At 37.6% G+C, this 22,503-nt stretch overlaps 1 protein-coding gene across 1 annotated transcript; it reads right to left on the reverse strand.

Annotated features, from left to right (window-relative positions):
- Window positions 1-16,702: 16,702 nt before the first annotated feature.
- On the reverse strand, window positions 16,703-20,387 carry LOC144708824 (protein NRT1/ PTR FAMILY 7.3-like). The gene is made up of 5 exons (XM_078582265.1): window positions 20,150-20,387; window positions 19,824-20,004; window positions 18,848-19,065; window positions 18,210-18,772; window positions 16,703-17,881 (listed from the first exon to the last, which is right to left on the reverse strand). The coding sequence occupies exons 1-5, from the start codon at window positions 20,150-20,152 to the stop codon at window positions 17,041-17,043; spliced, it is 1,806 nt and encodes a 601-aa protein (XP_078438391.1). The 5' UTR covers window positions 20,153-20,387; the 3' UTR covers window positions 16,703-17,040.
- Between the last annotated feature and the right edge of the window lie 2,116 nt (window positions 20,388-22,503).

A 22,503-nucleotide genomic window follows, 5' to 3' on the forward strand; every position in this document is an offset into this window, starting at 1 on the left:
ATGCCAATCCTGGTTAGGAATTTAATGCACATTTTCCCATGAGTCAACTCCCTATTAAATGGAGGGTGGATGATCCCATCTTAATATTCAGTTACCTATTGTGTACCAATTACCATATCAAAACTATGACTAATTTGAATCTCATGATAAGAGATTTTTAAGTTGAACTTAGATAACTTCGTCCATACACAAGATGTCTTTGGTACAGTTCTAATGGCAACTTAAAATTTTTTCACTCGAATAAACATAATTGGCATTTAGGTAACATACCACTTAAGGATTTAGGCAGAAGAAATCATTGAGTTATTTCCCTAAGTAGCAAGCATCATCCATTTGCATCATCCATTTGTATGGTCAGTGTAGCCCCAAAGTAGGTAGCACTCATGTGCGGAAGCATGTGCTCTTACCGTATAGATTGTGCAGGCATGCGTACTCATTGGGAAACCCTACATAGACTCGAGATAGGAAGCTGAGTTTGTCGGGTGGACACCATATGCTCCACGGGTCGTGACATGTGTTTGTGATCTTTAAAACCAATACCCACATGGTGCTCGTGCTTCCCAGAACTCATGCACAAAAGATTAAGATAGTTAACGCGCACGGGCCGCTACGGCCCATGTCATTGTCTAGAGGTACTCCCCCCACTAGAGCAGGGCTGTATCCCCCCAAGGGGCTAAGGCATGTGGATAATTGGCAGCGGCAGGGGGGGGGGTGGTAGCAATTTCGCGAAGATTGACGAGATGGTTGTAGGGCTCTTGGCGTGTCCCGGCAGGTGGTGCTGCAATGCGCATGCACCAAGGCTTGAGGCACGGTGTCATAAATGTCAATCAAAGCAATAGAGGTGTCAATGGGGGTGCTGGAGGCCTGTGGAGCATCAAGGTTGCACTATGAGCATGTAGTTGTTATGGATGGACATTTGGGTGTGTGCTATAACCTATTGGGTGATGCACCAAGGGCCATGGCCCATAGGCATGTGGCGCCCAGCCTGGGGGCATGCTTGGAGTGGTAGTGCTTGTAGGCATGATCTTGGGGCTGCGGGCCTCATGGATCTGGAGTTCCAATACTCAACAACACTAACTATGCCTCATCTCCACATTCCTGTATGGGCCTTATGGCTGATCTAAGGGTTATGACCACTGATGTATCATAATTTATATTATAATCAAATGTCTCATTATTCTGCTAAGGGCATAGCCCTAAATGCTTGCTAAACTGCTGAGCAATCTAAAGCATTCCAAAGAGACTTCCACCACACAAGTGAAAATTGCTCAACGTTCCGGCCCAAGCATTGAGGCCGGTGCACGTTCAATCCAAGCATTGTTCTTAGCCCAGGATTTGGCCTTACCAGATGAGTAAGATCAGATAGTGCTCTTTTTTATAATTAGATGCGAATATTGAGTATTCATTGAATAATAATATTTAGAATAATTATTTGAATAACAGTGATAAATGTATTATAAGCTAAGCCATTACACGTATTTTATGACTTCATTATGAACATTACAGTAAAATAATAATCAAGAAATATTATTTGCCTAAACTTAAATATTATGTGGAAGTTATGGAAGGCTTGACAACCACATAACAACATGGATTCTCACTTATCTTAATATATCAGGGGGCCTTCTCAAATTTGAATTTCGTGTGTACATTTTTTTTTGCAAATTTATGGCAAGTATTATCAGTTATGTATTCTCAAATTCCCTCTTCAGTTATGTATTCCTGATTTTCAGCCCTGTGCATAACTGCCTCTTTTTTGTGCAATGTGTTGTAAAACAGATTCATCATCTAGGCTTATTAGGCCTTAGGCCTCCAAAATATTCATCTAATATACTCCACAAGAATCTGAAACAATCTAAGAAATTTTTTATCATGAAGCAAGATGCATAAACTCTGTGATTTTAATTAGTGTTGGCTATGAAATCCCGAAGGCATGTTAATATATTATTTACATTGATAAATTTACATAGATAATCCAAAATTCTTATACAATATTGGCATGAACTATTTATTTTAATAAAAAAATAAAGAAAAATATTATGTCAACAGGGATGCTAAATAAATAATGATGAAAATTTTGTCTCTCCCCTTGTCTCATCACATACAAAATCATAATAAACTAGCAGCAGAATTCACTCTATGCCATTGCGTGAGAAAGAAAAATTTTACCCTGAATCTTTAGATCTCTCGTTCCAACTTTATTGTACAGTAATTTGTGATAAAGTAGGAAAAATCCACCAATGCCTATATTGAACGTTTGAGATGCCTTTTTTTCAATTTCAAAATTTTGATTCAACTTAATTTATTTTCTATTATGGCTTATTTTAATAGTATATCACTATATGTCTACCTGGTCTACGTACTCTACACAAAAATTAATTGACATCATTATTTAAGTTACAAATATATTGATAGACTGAATAAAAGTAGAAAGAAGTTGAGAATGAATAGCCAGAAAGTCAGGAGGGAAGAGAATAAGTTTAGAAGGGCCTAGATTGAGGAGATAAGTATCAAAATGTGTAGTGAAGAATGTAATATATAAGAGAAAGTAAAACGGTGCAAAAGTTGAAGCCACAAAGATACTAAGGAAGAGAAAGAAAAATAAAAGTGTAGACAAGGAGGATAAATTAAGTAAACATAAAAAGATGAATGCTGTATAGGAGAAAGAGAGAAGATATAAAAAAAGTGTTGGGATACAATTTTGAGGGCAGACGATAAAAATATATTTATTGAGAATATAAAGAAGGTAAGATATTGTTGGAAAGATATTTGATGAGATATCAAAACATATAAGAAAATCAGTAAATATTCCAAATATTTCTTATTTGATTGAAAACTTATTATTGTCATGTTAAGTGACTAATATAAATATTATTGATATTAAAATAACTTTTGTATATTTGAAATATTTACTACAAATTAAATGTGATTTAAATTTAGTTAGATTTAAATTTTTGGGGCCCGACTAAAGTAGATGATGGAAGACTGCTTCGATCAAGGCTGTAATCCCTAAGAAAAAGAGTGCTTTGGGACCAAGTGAAAGATGATTATGTTCATGACTTCAATGGCAGACTTTGGGGGTTGAGGAGGTTAGAGATAAACTAATTTTATTTGGAATAGGGAAAAAAATCTGAATGAAATCAGATAAAGTGATTTTGAGAGGGTTGGAGTTATTTAATAAAATCCTTGAGAGGTAAAACACAATAAATTAATACATAAATTTATTGACTTAAATAGATTTATATAAAGTGGAGATAAAGGAATCATAGTGAAAAGGCTCAACTAGAATCTGACTGACATAATTAGTATAGTTTAGAATATTTTATTTATTTAAAGATTGTATGCAAGTATCTCAGCTGAAAATTTATATCAAAGAGTTATATTTAGTTAAAATTATTATCATAAGCCTTTTTACTTAACGTAGAAAACTCAATCAAGACGCACTGCCTTGGTTGCAAAGTTAGGATGGAAAATAAGGGTAACATGTTTTGATTTACTTATTTCATTATGTATCCATCTTATGCCTGTGGATTAGTCTTTAGTTTATACTAATACTGACATGACATACTTAGAGTTAACGTTGAATAAAATTATAATTAAATACTGGATTAAGAATTCACCTAATCTAGGTATAATCAATCATCTATATAATTTTTTTATACATAAATAATTATATCCATATGTTTCTTAGAAGTTTTCCACATAAACTTATCATTAAATATGAAATATTTAAATCATTTGCCCTAATCAAGTTACACCTTACATTAGAACTTGTGAAAATAATGCGCCTTGCACTTTTACTTAGATATATCCATCTTAAAGAACTCATCATTTTTGACTTCATAAACCTTTGTACAAACATATAAAGAAGTGTAGTTATTCTTTATATGAAATTTCAGATTCTTTTTGAATCACTAAAATGGACTGCACGAGTGGTTAAGAATCACTCTTTAATTAGAATCGAATACTGATCACTAGATGTGTGGAGTAGAAAAAGTATGAAAAAAAGGACTCCATAGGTATTCATCAATGTTTGTAAAATGGTTTGAAACTTCTTGTTTTTATATTGCATATCCTGCGAATACGTGCAGAATTTTGGTAAAAATATAATGATTGGAAAAGCATGAGAAATATTTTTTTTAATTCTATGATTAAAATTTTTCATATCTTAATATTAAACATTGTAACAAGATCAGTACACTTTTAGTTAAATAACATGAATGAAAGATACAAATGAAATTTTTTTAATGATTATGAAACTTCATGATTTTATATAAAATATCATAATAATATTAGTAGAATGTTTTAAAATACCATGATTGCAAGACACAAATAAGAAATATGTGTTAAGGGAAATGCATTTGTCTTGTAAGTGGTATAAGTATTAAGGTTTCTTCTCGCACTGATCATTTTCAAAGTAGTTTTTTCATTTCAATAATTCATGGTCTCTTTGTCTTAAAATATTTAGATGGTCCTGTATAAATTTCCTAACATTTACAAGAAGCCTATTACTATTATGATCCATGGGACAAAATTGTTGTCTAATTAAGACCAATTCAAGAATCACGGCACAGAGACAATCACATATGAGGTGCTCATATTCAAGGCTTATTTATTTTGCGAGTAAAATAAATAAGTCAACCATTGTTGAACTGAAACTGTGACAATAAGTATAACTCAAATTCCAGTATCTTGAAAAACTAGGACTATCACTAATCTAGTGCAACTGTTATCATTAGCCATCAGGAAGAAAATATAGATCAGCCGTAGGAATTTAAATACATCAAAGTCTACTCCGAAATGGGTGTTGATAATAATTTTAAGTATCATGGAGTTTTTATTTTGATTTCTATTGTCATAAGTACCTTCATGAGGAAAGTTTTGAGTGTTATCCCAATTCTATAGAATAAATTTCATTAAGCGACAATACCTTATACATGGTTCTTGGCATGGGAAATGTTATTATTTGAATATTTGATGACCTGGTGGAAGGTCTACAAAATTCTTCATGTACCAACTTCACATAATAATAGAACAAAGGTTTGCATCAGAATGAATACAACGTAATCATCATGTGTTATGGGGCTTTTGTGATCATGAATGTGATTCAGAAAAAATGCCAACATTTTTATATTCAACTCTCTTTCAAATTTCCTAAATAATTCCAAAATTAAATAAAAAGCTATTATCATCTTATCTAGCTAATTATTACACTCCTATCTATATCTATAATCACCTTAGGAATTCATACATATAATTAACTATTCTATTTATTGTTATCATTAACTCTTTATTCTTCATTCTTCCTCTCACATCTTACTAAAATAACATTCCCTATTCACTGCTTACCTAAATCGTAATATATCTTTACTTACTATATATATCCATAAAATGATTCTACTAAGTATATCACTTACTAATCATAATATCCTTGTTAGTGTCTCTATACCTTATTTCTCCTACATCTTGATTAAATCCAAAAATCTTGCACTGCCTGTCTTGATATCCTTATTCAACATAATACTATAAAATAATTCCATTTTATAATTTACTATTGCTTATATCTATTAGAATATTAATTCTTTAAACAATTTTCTCAAGATCTTCTTATAAATATCCTACCTCTAGTTTTCCTCATTTCTTTATAACTCTAACTACCTCTTTCTACTTACTGCTCATTTTCTCCTTTCTCAGCATTGTGCCATTATTCTTACTTCATTTATTATATTATCTCATCACACACTTAATTTCTCTAATCACTCACTTTATCATCTTCTTTTCCTGAACCCTAACTCAAATAGGATTCACTTCTAAAAGCCCATCCCTGTGGAGACAACCTCACTCCTACTATTCCTATTTGAATGAGTTTCTATATTTAAAACTTTGATTTGATTCAAGAAATTAAATTTAGACCGACACTAAAATCAACACCAAAATTTGCCTTCATCGGTTTAAATTAACAGATTTTTAAAAATCCTTAAATCAAAATTCATTATTAATATTTCACCACATTAATATCTAGGTATTCTTATCAATATTTTTTTATTATCCATATATTTCCTAGCTCTCTTTATTTTATATAAAATACATTTCTCTGCTTGATTATTGATTGATCATGATCTTGTTCTTGAACACTTGCTTTCTCATTGTTAGCTATTGGATTTATTTTCTTTAAATTATTTGTAATATCTCACGAAGGGCATATTTAACATGATCAATATCAACCAGCTTAGTTAAACTTTCGTGGTCAACTTGGTCTTAATCAACCTTGTTAGGATTAATCAGGTGTTAATCAACACAATCTTAATATAGTTAAAACAAAGAGACAACCTGAGTTTGATTAGGCCACTGACTGATCAAAAGGTGAACTCAGTCAAAGTTCAACTCAGTTCAAGGTCAACTGACTGTTAAGCCATCAGATCAAAGCACCAACCAAACTTAAGGGTCATGTGAAAATAAAATAAAGTCAAGGGTCTAGTCAAATAATCAAAGACAAGGGCATAGTCTAAGTTAACTTAACTTAAGGCCCATCTCAAAGTCAACCAAACATAATGGCCCAGTCAAGGGTATAGTTAAAGTCACAAAGTCAATGGATGTAGTCAAAATCTACCAAAGTGAAGGGCCTGGTTAAAGTAAACCAAAGTCAAGAACTAGTCACAGTCAACCAAAGAAGGATCTAGTGAAATTTACCCACTCTTAAGCTTCTCGTCAAAGTCACCTATTTTCACGGTCTAGAAAAAAAAAGTAGTTATTTAAGCATCACTTTAGTTTGATTATTTTATTGATAGATGTTTTATATATAAAACCTTAAAAGTAGACACACACAATTTGATTTGTTGACTCTTAGTGAGCCTAAAGATTTGTGTGGATCAAAATTCTAGGGAGTACAAGAGGCACTGCGTGAGTTGATAAACACACCCTGAGGAAGTAAGACAAATCTGCGGTGATGTGGGATGTTGGCATGGAGGTCAACCAAAAGCATCAAGGCGTTCAAAAACTAAGGAGGTCAATGTGAGATTGGGTTGTGACATAGGACAATTTGTGAGTGATAGGGCTGACTATTGGGGTGTTCCCTACTTCTACAAAGAAAATCATTAAACTGAGTGAGGAGTGTATAGAACAAGATTCCATGGTGAGTATTGGAGGATCTGAGACATACATACTTGACTAAGAAGCATTTGTATTTTCCAAGCAGGATAAAAAATAACTGTTCATTGTGAGATTAAGCAAAGAGTATAAAATCTACAAGTCATAAACTAAATGCTTCAGATGTTACTAAGAGGATATGACTAAAGTGCTAGACGTGAAGAGTCCACTATGATGTGGTTCAATGTTAGGCATCCTTGATTAGCTACTCCATACTGAGGCATCAACTGGAAACATAACCTTAGGACATTAAATCTTATATGATATTTATCTGACGAGTAGAATATGACCTATAGATGTCTAATCTCAAAAGTCTAATCAAGACTTATATGATTGAGGGATCTTCCACATATGATAATGTGATTAAGATCTTCCACATATGAGATGTGCTTGATGAATGGTTTTCCCTTTACTTTGCATTCAACTGATCATTAAATATGAATAATATTCAGGTCAAACTAGAACTACTTAACTTGCTTAATAATGTCAAGGGTAAACCTTTAGAAGGAAAATGTCAAGAACCCATGTTTGTTATGACCAACTAGAAGTTGTTACATGTTTATGAGAAGGACAAGATAATGAAACACTTTAAGATAACCCTATCATAAAAGGATATATGCAATGATTAATACTTTCACAATGTTCTGGAAGATCAGTAGTATATTAACAAGATGTAATACATTGTTAAAATATTTCTGAGAAATTTAAAATATGGGGATGTTTAAATTAGTGAGAGGCGGAAAAAAATTGAAAAATGACAACATGAAGTTTAAGATAGCAAATAAACCTTAAAGGTTCTGATGATTGCTATAAGGATACTAAATATCAAGCTTCACTTAGGATATAAGTTATGATTGGAGTATTGTCATGTTCATAGCATAATAAATAACAACACATCTGTTATGAATGGACTTGGATATTCCCTAACTACTTTGAAACATGTTCATTCCATTTATTTGAGAAAGAAATTAATTGTGTTTGCATGAATGGCAATGAATATATCTATTGGATGTTTCTTTCCCCTATCTCAATGTGATATTTCTCCTACGAAGAGAAAAAACGATATGATTAAGCTATATCCATTTAAGCTTATGGAACATTGGGATAGATAGATACATAAGATGCATGGGATGAATAGTGAGTGTATTTGATTTTGTCTCATCTATAATCTTTTAATCATATGTTTTGGTCAACATATGGATGTCCCTAATGATGGAAATAGAGAACATGCTAATGATATGTTAGGGTCAGTACATACTCATGTGTGTGTCTATCTTCCTGAAGGATTATTGAAATATTTCAATGAGTTAGAGGATAAGAACACTTATGGACTTCACATAGTTCATGAAGGATAATAATATCCTTACTCAACTGACACCACCACATAAAGCTCAGATGAATGGTTCATCAAAAGGATAGAATCACACATTTTTATAAATAATGTAATCCATTGCGAGCTACTTAAAATTGCTAGTGAGAAAATACTTTTATGGGTATATGCTCTCTTTGTAGCTTCATGCCTGAAAAAGTTGTTCCCTAGGAAATATGTAAGTTATAATCCATAATATTTGTGGAAATAAAATGAGACCCAACTTACAGTGTGGGAAATCTTGCCCATGAGATGATGCATACTTCTAAAAATCTTGACTCAAGGACTAAGATGAATTGATTTTATGGATATAAAATTATTAAATATTGTATAGCACTTTAATCGTATTGAAAACACATATATTTTGATAGAGAAGGGGTTCTATTATTTTATAATGTTATATTCTATGGGAAAATACTGCGAGAAGAGTATTATTACAAATGTATAGTTCTTAAACCATTACAGCCTCATTGGATGAAGACTTAGTACTGACCTTACACAAATGTATACCGAAGAACATAACATGTACGGTAGAGAGGACTGGACAACTTAGTCATGGTCTATAACATAATGATTCACATAAATGTTCATATTATCTTAGAGATGGAGATCTCTGACTTTCTACATGGCTATTCTATCTCTAGGAATGAGCAATTACATATGGATTCAAGAATTTAATCAGCACACCTCAACCAAGTTTTGAACATGGAGGAAGGGTTCTCATTAAATGTCATGATAAAATTGAACTTAATTCTTCTCACCATAGAAGCAAACCATGATTATGCAATGTGGAAAATGGATGATGGTATACTCTAAAAATATGGATCCAAAGTATGAAAGTTATAAGGATACAGTTATCAACTTAAAAAGTATTTACTAATTTGGAATATGAGTTCTGATAAAGTAAACAAATCTCATGTTTTGATTGGGGATGAAGATTATTCATGTGTTCATACATGAAGACCAGTGGACACACAATTATATATATGGATATGACATTATATTGATTGAGAATAATGCATGAATGTTGCCATCACTAAAAGATTGATGATCAAATATTTTATCCATAAAGGATTTTTAGAGAACCAAACTACACATTGAGAATATGGATAAAGGTTCTCAACATCATTGAACTCCATGAACAGATAAATCATTCCCAAAGTGCTTTAGGATAGAAACCTCTAAGAGAGGTCCATTGTAACATGATAATATGATTCATCATGTATACCATTCTGCGTGCATGGCCTAAACTGACCTAAGATCTAATGTTTAAAAACATTAAAATGATGTGCTATGTTCTTGATATATTGAGAAAGCATACGTGCATATTTCTAGTTGATGGCAAAGATGAACTGAAGGATTAAAAAATAGTATTTTCAATGGTATCCATTTGGTGTCACTCCTGTATAGCATGAAGGTATAGCCTACCGGAAAGGTTCTGAGTAGACCAACCAAAAACTTGATGAAAAAATCATATCACATCACTTCAGCGGATGTCTCTGATCAGGAAGTATGATTCAAATGGTCGTTAATAACCTGAGATTCATACCTTTGATCATTGATCTTGTTCCATTTTTGTGCGAGACCAATGGTACCATCGCATAAATGAAATATTTACGATCTTATTAGAAGTTAACAAACTTGGTAATACACTTCACTTAATTAGGAAAAAACATCTATAAAAGGATATGTCAAAGTGTAATAGTACATTTGACTGACAGTATAGCAGATCCATTGACCAAGCCATTAGCTCAACATATTTTTATCATCATTAGAAAATGAGGTGTTTGTTCATTAAGTGTGATTCACTTTTGTCCAAGTGAGAGACCGATGGAAACATATGTTGTTGACAAGCCAACCACAGATTTCATACCTCATTTGATGTTCATTAGCTTACTGTTATCCTTTGCCATCCATGTTATGGTTAAAGCGAAGTCATGAATACGTTATTAAACTTAGTGAATTAGAGTGAGATTACAATACAGAGATTACCAAAAATTTAAGCATGTAACTAAATATTAATATTTCAATGATACTTGATAAAGACATCAGTGGCCAGATGGAATACCACTATCTAGTCCCATTGATATCATGAGTATGGTGAATCTCGTAGCCATTAGTGTGTAGACACTAATGATAGATAATGGTGATATTTGATAGAAAGAGCTTGCGAAATTGATCCATATGAATCAATGAATGATATTATACGAAAATGCTATTGGACAAGTTGACTCATGTCATACTCGTGTAGGTTGTTCATTGACCTGAGGCACCAAAGCTCTCATCAACTAACAATTTTACTTTGATTATGGCCTAGGAAATCCTATTCATGTTGCTCCAAACCATCTTATCCTAGGTACAATGATGATGATTGAGTAGATATTATTTTTTGCCTAGCTATACAAATAGATAACTCAAGAAAGATGATACGCCGAAGTCCTCGACCAAGGTACCAGAATATGAGATAAGATTTATCCAATGATGCTCGATCACATTATTACTAACTCAGAATAACCAACAAGGATTAAACAATTGATCATATCTGAAGTTTCCAAGGAGCATTGAGCAGATGAGGGACTATGTGTACATGGTAAATAGTGATAGGATTATTCCACAAGAGAGTACAAACACTACTTTACATCTTCTAGAGAATGAGGTGTAGGTTAGCAACCCATGGGCTATCAACTTAACACATCAACTGGATTAAATTAATCCTTGATAAATTAATCAATATGGTAAATATAGATAATCAACTTGTAATGTCAATAACATTATTCTGACAAAAGAGTATTTAACTATACTAATGAATAATCCTATAGAGGGTCAGGCACAAGGTATTTTGGAGGTCACATGATTTAGTAAGATTAAGGGAATTTTATAAAACACTTTCACTTAGTATAAATAAGAGGAGGACCAAAAAAATTCATCTAGGCCAGAATGGTTCGGGTACCGTACCCTTCTTCTCCCTTCCCCCCTTAGCTTCTCTTCACTCCATATGTGATCGTATGGTGTAACTATGACCATGGTACAATAGTGGGGTTCATCAAGATAGAGGGTATTTGTTGTGATGGAAATTGCGTGGATATGTCTAGAGGAAGGATATGTAAATAGCTTAACCCATCTCACTCGAGGAATAGAGAAATCATGGATCCAATTCGAGCATTGGTTGTTTGAACATTAGCTTTAAAATACTGTTACAATTATGTTCACACTGTTTTGCCGCCTGAATCATCTAAGTTTCATCTCAAATCAAGGCCCTAGAACCCAAAAGCCCATGTGCTGAACATCGTTGTCCAAGCCGTCTTGAGGTCATTACATATCATAGTTATACTAAATCCACCCTTGGGTTGTAGAAGGGACAATTGTTTGTGATGTAGATGATGCATCGTTGACGAGAGTGAGGCAATGAAGGCTGACATAGTAATTTAAGATCTTGAAATTCTCTTTGGGGATACTGTTGCATCGCCTAGATTCTTGGTCACATCTATCAAAACACTGACTCAGTGACATAGAAATATATGAAGATATGCAAAGATTTGTAACTAAGAAACACAACCATGTCTTGTTGAATTGTCCAACGCAATGGAACAGAACACATGACATGTTTAATGCCACACTAAAGAAGTAAGATAAGATTCATTGGATGTTTTTTCAAATATTGGCCAACATCCATCAGGTTCAGCTTTTGGAGAAAGCTGGACCCCAGACAACTCACATTGATCGAGCAAGCGTGTGAGGGAGTATGATGAAAGAGCTACTGATGTATGAGACTGTGATATCAAAGAACTGCATGGACCCCATAGTGGTAATTCTACTCTTTCAACAAGGGTCATCCCTAGATATTACCAACAATACCCTCACATTTGTGCAATAACTGATGCGCCTTTAGGGGGACCTAGATGTAGCATGAAGTAGCCATGAAAAAAAGATTGGTTCACCAAAATCACCAATGGGTTTCCCCAGATAAGGGGAGCTATGAGGCCTCTCCTCAACCAATGAATTAGAATATTAAATCCAGTCATCAAAGAGTCATGATTACAATACATTGTGATAAGGCTAAATTTGGATGTAGTTAAAGGCACATTATTTGTCTAGTTATCATTTAGAATTCTGGAATAATATGCATAAATTTCCCTTTCTAGTGTATATAAAGTGAGGATGAAAAAGACACTGGTCCACAGGATGGCAATTATCCAAAAAAATGAATTTTTTTCATTAAAGATGTAATATTAATGAATTTTTAAAGGTATTTTACAGAGGATAACATATTGAAAATATGATTGTGGAACAACACAATTCGAATCTAGAAAGAGCAAACAGGAAAATAAAGGTGAAAATTTCTTTTTCAATAAAAGTGAAATGGATATAAAAATCTAAGATCAGGATAAAGACGTGAAACATGATAGAATCATTTGTTTCATATTAAACCTTTATATTGAATGCAATTAAGTTGATGTCAGACGTCGTCTAGGATGTTGTCCCGTCGGCAACGAGTATGATGGCTCGGTACCGATAATAGGTAGTAGTATCGATTGTCGACGGTGTCATCGTCTGATGAATGAAACCCTAACGGGTGATGTAACTACGGCGTGATGAAGATGGGTCCACGTGTCGTACGTGCACGCTCTGACTCGAGGGATGCGCCGAGCTCCAAGCTTGGATGGGGTCACCGGGTGATGGTGACGGGGGCCTCTTGTACCTCATCAGAGCGACAAGGACGTCTACGACTGAACGGAATCAATCCGTAGGGCTCACACATAACGGACGAACTTGTCCGTACAGGTAAGATGCTCAAACTGTCGTAGTTCTCTCAATTATTCCTTTCTCTCCTACCTAGCCCAAGCGCGGTGGAATCAAATCAAAATTATACTACAAGAGATAAATAAACAAGCGACGAGAGTGGATGGCGTACCTCATTGGCGTGTGGCTTGTGGGGCAGAATTCTTTGATAGTCGGCAGTGTGCCCATCCTGGTGAACTTTCACTAGGGCAACCTTCCTTGGTGTTTTCTCTCTCTTCATTGTTCTTTTAATTGATCCACCATATGGATGTGTAGACAACAAAAGGAAAAAATTGGTCTCAAAGTTCAGGCTTAGTCAGACCACTGGTTTTCCAAAAATTGCAATTTTAAGTTGTCTCAATGCCAACCATACGATGATTTTGTTATTTGTCCCCCACACATGACCAAATCACTTGCAATCCGCCCTTTGCATTCTATGCCAATGGTTATTCTGCTGTATATCATGAAAATGAAGCACAAGAAATGAGGAAAAAAATAATTATAGTTTCCTCTTTAAATTTAGGTTCACTATTTAGAATCTGATGGATGATAGTTAATTATTATAAATAATTTGCGATATCCAACACATCTATTAATGCGTCAGTCAATTCTTTCAAAAAAAAAATTAATGCGTCAGTCAAAAGTGTTGGGTTCTAGGGGCCTTGAGATGGATGAACAATACAAAACGATGCGTAGCGGAAGTCTTTTTGCGAATCGAACGACATCAATAAAACATTAAAACGAAGTACCTTTGCACGAATCTCATTCATGATTTCTTCAATCCCAGAGCGAGACGAGTCGAGCTGCTCAAGATGCAGCCTCTAGACATATCCATGCGGTCCTCGGCGCGTCAGATCTCCTCCTTCTTGTTGACGAGCCCCGTTCTTTCTCCGTCGGCGTCGTTACGTCGTCCCGATCACATCAGGGATGGAGAGGGGGTGTGGGGAGAGTGGAGAATAAGGAGAAAGGCCCCTGAACAATTCTGGCCTGGGTGAATTTCGTTCAGGGCCTTCCCCTATTTATACTAAGTGGGTATTTTTCATAAAAACCCCCAAAGCTTAAGTATATCTTCCAACGTCCAAAAGACCATTTGCGTGTGACCCTCTAGGCCCATGTATCAGTCTAGTTAACGACTCTAGTGGCCCAATAACCTTTATTGGCCTTCCAAATTAATTAACTATATCATCATATAGATTAATTAATGTCGGATCGATTTGACCCAATCGATAGGTTGAGACTCCGACACATGGGATGCCAAGCTACACCTCGTGTCCTAGAAGATGCAAAGGAGTGTGTATCGACTCACTCATGGAACCTATTCATCATCGGTTACCGTGTATGTATAATCCCTCATCCACTTGACGCTCCTTGGACAACTTAGGGTATGGTCAACTATCAAACCCTAATCGGCCGTGCGAGTTAGTAATGATGCATTCAAAAATCATCGGAGAACTCTTCTTTGATATTTCACTGCCTTGGCCAAGGACTTCATTGCATCGTCTTCCTTGAGCTGTCGCCTCTTATACCGAGGGTGGACGATCCCATCTTGACCACTCAATCACCTTCGTGTACTTCTTGATGCACCCGAACTAAAACCGTTTAGAATCCCATGATTAGAGACTCGTTGGCCATAGCCAAAGTGCAACCGCCCGTCCACAAGACATCTTTGGTGTCTCAGGTCTAAGGACCACTTACACAACCGTGACGTGAATCAACCTGATTGAAAATTCGGTATAATACCATTCAGGGATTCGTACGGATCAATTCAGTGAACTCTTTCCACTAAAGAACACCCACTATCTATCCTTAGTGTCGCCACACTAATGGCTACGGGACAGGCCATACTCATCATATGAGTGAGGCTAGATAGTGCTATTCTATCTGGATACTTCGATGTCCTTCTCACGTATCCTTTGAATAGGAATGTTTAGAACACATGCTTAAAGACTAGTGATCTCCATATTACGATCTCATCGTAATTCACTAAATCCGATCATGTATTCATGGACTTCATTATACGCATCACACGTGCATTATAATGAATATGTTCTGTTAATGAATATGGAACGAGATGTGGAATGTGTGATTGGTTTGCCGGCCACATATATATCCATCAAAAAGGTCTATTGGCTATTATTTTTCCAAGTTATTTTTTGCTTTCATTAAATTATACCTAATTAAAATTATTTGTTGCCTCCTAATCTAAACATAAATGAATTTATTTAACCTTTTCTTATTTTTTTAAAATCTGTCATTGAGACTGCCGTGCCATCACTTCACTTGTCCTGACCCCGTGTCATCTGTAGTGCCATTCATCCAAGCTATCATTCACCCTTTGTCATCGTGAAAACTCCCAGACCAGTCTCCATCCTCTCTTCATCTATTGTCTCACCTCGTGTGATGCAACAGAAGATGTGATGGAAGACGGTTGCCTAAGCTTAGTTGCCATCAACGCTTATGATTTCTCACGTGAACTGTGACTATTGGTAATTGCTGAGGAACTTGGCCAACGTGACCCACATTCAATGAATGTGGGCAGATAAATTACGGCAGTTACAGATATCCAACAATCTTAAGTTAAGTCTGCTGTTATATCCAAAACGTATAACATGAGGTTAAATGATTTATCTTCATGGAAGATCTGTTGAGTTTAGATTTCAATCCAATGCTTTCATGGGCTTTGGAATAAAGGTATGTCTCATATAGGGTTATTAACTATCAACTCGGCCACTTGCAAGGTTGAATATTGACCCACTAGATCAAATTCAACATGCTAGGGGTGGACCCCTCCCGATCCCATTCCCAACTCTTGCTAGCCATTGCAGGTACCTCTTTTCTTTGAACTTTGAGTCTGGGCCCAATCCTTCGACCTAAGAGCTTACTTACGTCAAAAACTAGGACTTCGGATCCTCATAAAACATGCATAGTTAACTATAATTGATAGACCAATGCAATGAGTTATTTAATATATGGGTGCCATTTGGACGTAAAAACCAAGTTGAGGTTCTTATATATATTTTAGCCTTTCAAATTCATAAAATCGAATGCGTGAGATATGCAACGTTAGTTTCCTTCGTCAATTTATTCCTCGGACTTCAGGTTTTAAGAAACGGTTTTAATTTCGAAATTCATAATGTGCATGTCTTAGATACATATCGTTGGTATGCAATTCGTATCATTGACAACATTACAAATATCTAAAGAATATAGTCACCAGAGAAAATATACCCTAGAGTAAAAACTATGGTAGTGAAGACTAGTAGTTTTCAGCAAATATATGCGTGATATACTTCGAGAACAATAAGCCTTAACAGGGAGTAAATTAAAGGCAGTCCTAGGGAATCTAAGATTAGCAATACCTCAACTTACTGCACAATGGAGATTTGACGGTGAACAATGGGAATCCTAGATGCACAATAAGTGAAACTTCATTCTTACAAAGGGGGAGAAAGGAAAACAACACATAAGGGGAGAAGTGACAGACAAAAAAGGGCAACCACTGAACTTTTACGGTACTTTCTCGAAAACAAATGCCATGGTTTGTGGTTAGATGGTATATACTAAAAGGCCGGTGGGTATCCTTCAAAATTTCAAACTCTAAATGCGGTCCCAAAATTTCAAAACAACCATACACCAGAAGACGACCGACGGGGTTCATCGTCTTAGTGGTCCTCATCCATGTGAAAGATCATAACCCTTCCTCGACCAACTTGCAGAAGTAGAGGCCCAAGCGAAGCATCCTTCGCCTAGACCAACTCCTTCTCGGAAGCGAGGTCGCGGCTTTCCCACCGAGTTGACTTGTACCACCGAGCACAGATAAGGTAAACGACGAAGTCCACAACAGTCATGGCGGCAAGAAGGAAGTAGAACCGGTCTATATGGCCTTTGTTGAGATCACCAGGTATCCAGCCAGGCTTGTTTCTCCTCGTAGTAATATCCATGACGATAGTGACGATAATGCTACTCACATAGTTCCCCAGCGATATGGAAGTCATGCACAGAGCGCTGCCAAAGCTCTTAAGCCCGTCAGGCGCCTGGCTGTTGAAGAACTCCAGTTGAGGCACGTACATGAAAACCTCAGACGCCCCAATCAGAACGAATTGAGGAATCTGCCACATTATGTTTAGGGAACTGCTACCGTCATCGGTGACGTATCGAAGACGGAATATCTCCACTGTGCCTGCCGCGACCATTGCGAGGACGGCGATAACGAGGCCTATTCCCATTCTCTGCAGCTCTGTTAGCCCTGTTGAGTCTTTCTTAATTTTGCAAACCAACGGATGAAGAAGGTGGCTGTAGAAGAAGATGAAGAAGGCGACGCTGAAGATGTCGAAGGCGGACATGCTCGCCGGAGGTACGTCGAAGGTGCCCACTTGTGTGTTCATTACGGCGCCCTGCTCTACGAAGAGGGAGGCCATCTGGGTAAACACCACGGAGTAGAGAATGGTGCAGAGCCAGATAGGGAGGAGTCTCAGCACGCACTTCACTTCCTCCACTTGAGTCACTGTGCAGAGCCTCCATGGATCTCTTGCTGAACACGGTCGGGAGAAATCTCTATCGTCCACGACTGCCGCCCGGTCTAGAAATCTGCGGAAAGAAAGTCCTCATCTACATTAATTCATCGTTCAGCCAGTGTTCGTCATCGCCAGGATTAAGATGATGAGTGACGAGTCGAAATCGTCGGCGTCCCTTGTTACTCTCGCTTAGCTGACGAGAGACGGCGATGAAATCGTCATCCGCAGCAACCCATGGTTAGTCGATCACGGATGAAGAGACGATGGCGAAATCGTCATCGTCATTCATACCTACGAACAACGAGGGGTTTGGATGAAGATGAGGAAATCCCCCACAACCTCAGACGCTACGTTCGTCTTAAATCTTTCTTTTAATCCAAGTGAGGAGGAAAAAGGCTCACCGAAACCCATCTGTATGAAGAAGCTTGCGGCCAGCGCAGGAAATAAAATCCTTTCCATCACCATCGTATAGGTGGTCCGAGCTGGGGGGCATGCTCGTAGTCCATTTCTTAGACGCAGCCACGACGACCTGGGTGACTCGTGAGAGAGGGTTGCCTTCCGGCATAAAGTGGCGATAACGACGAGTGCCAGCAAGGAAGATTATAAGTCCCAGGAAAGCTGACCCAGCCGAAGCCCAGAAGCCTATTACCCACAAACCCCTGTCTTGGAAGTAGCTCAAGAAGGTGTTGGAGACAAGGGAGCCGAGATTGAGCGCCAGATAGAAGTAGCTGAAGAAGGAGACCTTAAAGTAGGCCTCTCTCGTGTCCTCCTCGTCGAACTGGTCTGCTCCGAACGTGGCGATATTGGGCTGGTACCCGCCGTTTCCAAGGGCTACGAGATAGATGGAGAGATAGAACATGTTGACAGCCGCTGATGGTAGTGGATCGCAGGGTTTGTGACCGTCGCCGCAGCCAGAGGGCTTCACCAGGAGGTAGTAAGAGGAGAGAGACAGCATCGCCAAGCCCTGTAGAAAGAGAGTTAGGAATTTGGGCTGCAGAGGACTGGTGGGTCAATGGGAAAGGATGAATAATTAACTTACGGCAACGAAGATGACTTGAAAGATGGCGCAGGTCTTGTATCTGCCCCAGTATGAGTCGCTGAGGAAGGCTCCGACGAGAGAGAAGAGGTAGACGGTGCCTATCCACTTGCTGACGCTGTTGGCCGCGTCGGCGTTGCTCTGATTGATTACCCTCGTCAAGAATAGTACCAAGTTAACCCCCACGCCGAAGAAAGCCAGCGTCGCCAGGCCTTGGTTGACTGCAACGAGTAACCGGTACTTGAAGTTAGGCAATTATTTCAATTGGGCAGAGATTGTTTAGAACGATGGAAAAAAAAACGTGTTTATCGGGGAATCAAAATGGAGCTCCTAGACAATCAACTTAAAGTTGTCCGACTATAAAATTTGAGACGAAGTCAGTCAGTTGTTTCAATTCAAGAAAGCTTATTGGGCACGAAGGGCAAAAAACACATGTTCATCGCATTTAAAGCAGTCAGACTAAAAAAATTGACGTGAATGATCCGATTATCTGACTTTTCGAAGTTCCCCCACCTAAAGCTTCCCATCCTTACATCAATCGACCATTCTGATTCTTGATTTCTTCATGTCGATTAGTTCACAATCTAAACCAGCGAATGATGTTGACAGTAACTAATTACATGTGTTGGGGCAACGGACACTATATTTAATTTCTTGGTCAAAACCTCTAAAACCGGCGGATTTGACGGTTTTTGAATTTAAGTGAACAACTGTTTTGTTTCTAAATATAACGAGCGCAGAAAAATGGATTCATTACTCCATGTTTAAAGTATACGTACGAACTAATATAAACCCCAAAATATGCCAGCCAAGTATTGGCATCTATTGACCTATTACGTGGCTAGCTGTTTTAAATAAAAAACTCAAGGCAGGTTCTTGAGTTTTACGATCCTGCGCCGTACGATTGAACAAGTATCCAGAAAACTAGAAAGCAGGAAACGTATGGACGCTAGCAATCGATGGAAAGTACTGATTTTACAGAGTATAAGAAGCCCAGCAATCCAGCCTCCAGTCGTGGCTTTCACAGCCGGCCGACCATTGAAATCCACCGAGCCGTCCTGCGTATTACGGGACACTTCTTGATCGCTCTTCGGCCATTCGCCGGGGAGTTGAGCGTCAATTTTCATGGGCATCTGGATAACCCCTTTCTGCTGGTCCTCCTGAAGTTATCATTCAATCAAGAACATCAAGACCACATCAGTAAAATGCGAACTGAGTTTCCTCCAGAAACAAGACAATATGTTAGACTTTCGTCAAGCGTAGCCAGGGAAAGCAGGATATTGAAGAAGAGGAAATCTCACAAACCATTCAGAGCTTCTCAGATGACGGGGTGTTATGCTTTCACCCCGTGGATGTCGCTTCTTCGTCGAAATAGTCAAAGAAGTTGCCGTCGAAGATGGGAGAGAATGCCACACTAGGAAAATATAAAGCAAGAGAGAATGAGAGAGATGTGATGAGAGAGAGCGGAATAGTGGGACTTATATAGAAGTGAGAGACGCGGTACGCTGTTAGCGACTCTCACCGGTAAATACAGGTATTTCGGCGCCGTTATTCTGTCATCTTCTTGTTTTACAAGATAAAAGTATTTGGTATTTATGCTTTGATAATCGTCTTTTTTTAATCGCCATGAATAACTATAGGCTGAGAGATTACTAAACAAGGAAAACAAGATGCAGATCAATTATGGAAGGCTCGAGATTACTGTTCTTTTTGACAGTAGAAATTTCCACTCTCAAGGTTACTATTATTGAAGGCCCAAGATTACTATTCTTCTTGACAGTAGAAATCGACAGTTCACATCACTTTGACAGCAAAAAGAGAGGAAAGTCAATGAAGCAGAGGGCCACTTGTCACAACATGTCACCTTGTCACTCTTGCCAGGTCGTCTATCGGCGGCGGGGCTATGCGTTGATCTGCTGCAGCGCGCCTCAAAGCTTATCCAACGCTGTACCGGAAGTTCTAATGCTGCCGTCTTCTAGAAACAACTTATGACGTCGCCGTATTACTTGCAATAATACTGACTAAATTAACATTTATTTCGAGATAATCTGATAATATTGCGTAATCTATCACCCTCTACTTAACCTAAATGCTTTAGAAGCCTAAATGATTTTATTGATTACTTTATCGTGCCTGAGATATCCAATTCCAAAAAGTCGAATGATCATTCATTTGCCTGACCTTCTTCAATTACTTTCACTAAGTTTGATGGCGTTCTGAGAGCCCCTAGATATAAGTTAAACATGGATTATCAGCCACTTAGGCATATGTCATAGATATGGAATTCATCGATCAATGTTTCGGTAGAGATGCCCACGAAATATGCTCTTTTCCCGGAATCTGCGAAAGATCTTGACAACATCTTGTTCTTGGCGGAACGTTCGCCTGATTAAGATAGGGAAGATGAAGACAAGCCAGCTCTGTCGCTATCTCCATGCGAAGACAAAGATGTCGGCATGCAACGAGAGAAAGAAAGAAGAGACGTACAGTCGTGTTTTAATGTAACTCTCCTCTCGTTCTCCTTCTTATCTATTCTACTGTTGCCGTCGATGGTAGGCCCATGAGAAGCAGGAGCTCGTATGTGCCGCCCACAGCTTATCATCGATACAAGGAATCCTCCTTATTCCGAGGATATCCTGCTTCTCGACCTGTAAAAGCGGCGAGGATGATCAAGTTTAAGTTGTGATCTTCCACGCTGGCGAGCTTATCAGGTTTCTCATGCAACGCCACCAACTCACTTCCCAATTGTTTCCACAAAGTGCCACCGTCTGTGACGTGAGATGCCAGCTGCTTGATTGACACAGGGTTGACAATGTCTGCATCTCCATTGTCGTTTCTTCACACTAAAGACAATCAACTGTCCAGATTAGTCCCCTGGAGAGCTGTGATGAGAGTCGGACCGCCGCAGACTGGACCTTCACGCTTCTATGCGCCGTCTTGATCCCTTCTCAGAGTGCTTATCCGTCGATGTTGTAATAAATACTTTGGGGTCAATCAAGACGTCATCACTCATCCGTCATTTTCCCCACCGTACATTAGCTTGTATGATAAGATAAACTAGTTCAGTGAAGGGTAAATGTTTAATACTTGTAAAGTTTTTATTAGGCGAATGAGGGGACAGTTGATGAACAGTAAGAATAGAATGAGTAATCACCACGTATGATTTTTATAGAAGGATTGATTAAGAAACATGTGGTTTTATTACCAAGCCGATCAAAAACAGTGATTTGTGCAGTGATGATATTGCTTTTTTGGAGCGATTACTAAACCATAAAATGTCTAAACACGTAAATGGTAACTCCAATAAATCTCCTAAGATTACATCAAGATTCTCCAGGACTCTTATGGAATACGTTCAGAAGAAAGCATAACGCAGATATTAAGATAGTGAATCGACTTCTAAAAGATCTAGGATAATCACCTCTCATCCTATCGATGTCGTCATAGCATAAATGGGCTATTTTCTCCTCTGTCAGAAGACCTGTTATGGCTATGAAAACGTGTGGAAGCGTATCTTCCGGCCTTGGTCCCATTTGACAACTGTCTGAAAATCACATTTTGGAGTTTTTCAGCGATTTCCCCCCCGTACAGACCTTTGATACCCCACGTAGCCCCCTGTTTAGCTCAGCCGAGCCATAACCGGTGAAGGCGACAGCACC

Source organism: Wolffia australiana, chromosome 10, assembly GCF_029677425.1.
Source record: "Wolffia australiana isolate 7733 chromosome 10, ASM2967742v1".
In the NCBI taxonomy this organism is placed as follows: Eukaryota; Viridiplantae; Streptophyta; class Magnoliopsida; order Alismatales; family Araceae; genus Wolffia; species Wolffia australiana.

Coding starts and splice junctions, on each gene's coding strand:
- LOC144708824 (XM_078582265.1), bottom strand. Junction 19,066..19,823: donor TGCTGGGCTTCTTATACTCT/GTAAAATCAGTA, acceptor TACTCGTTGCAG/TCAACCAAGGCCTGGCGACG. Junction 17,882..18,209: donor CTTCATACAGATGGGTTTCG/GTGAGCCTTTTT, acceptor TTCTTTCCGCAG/ATTTCTAGACCGGGCGGCAG.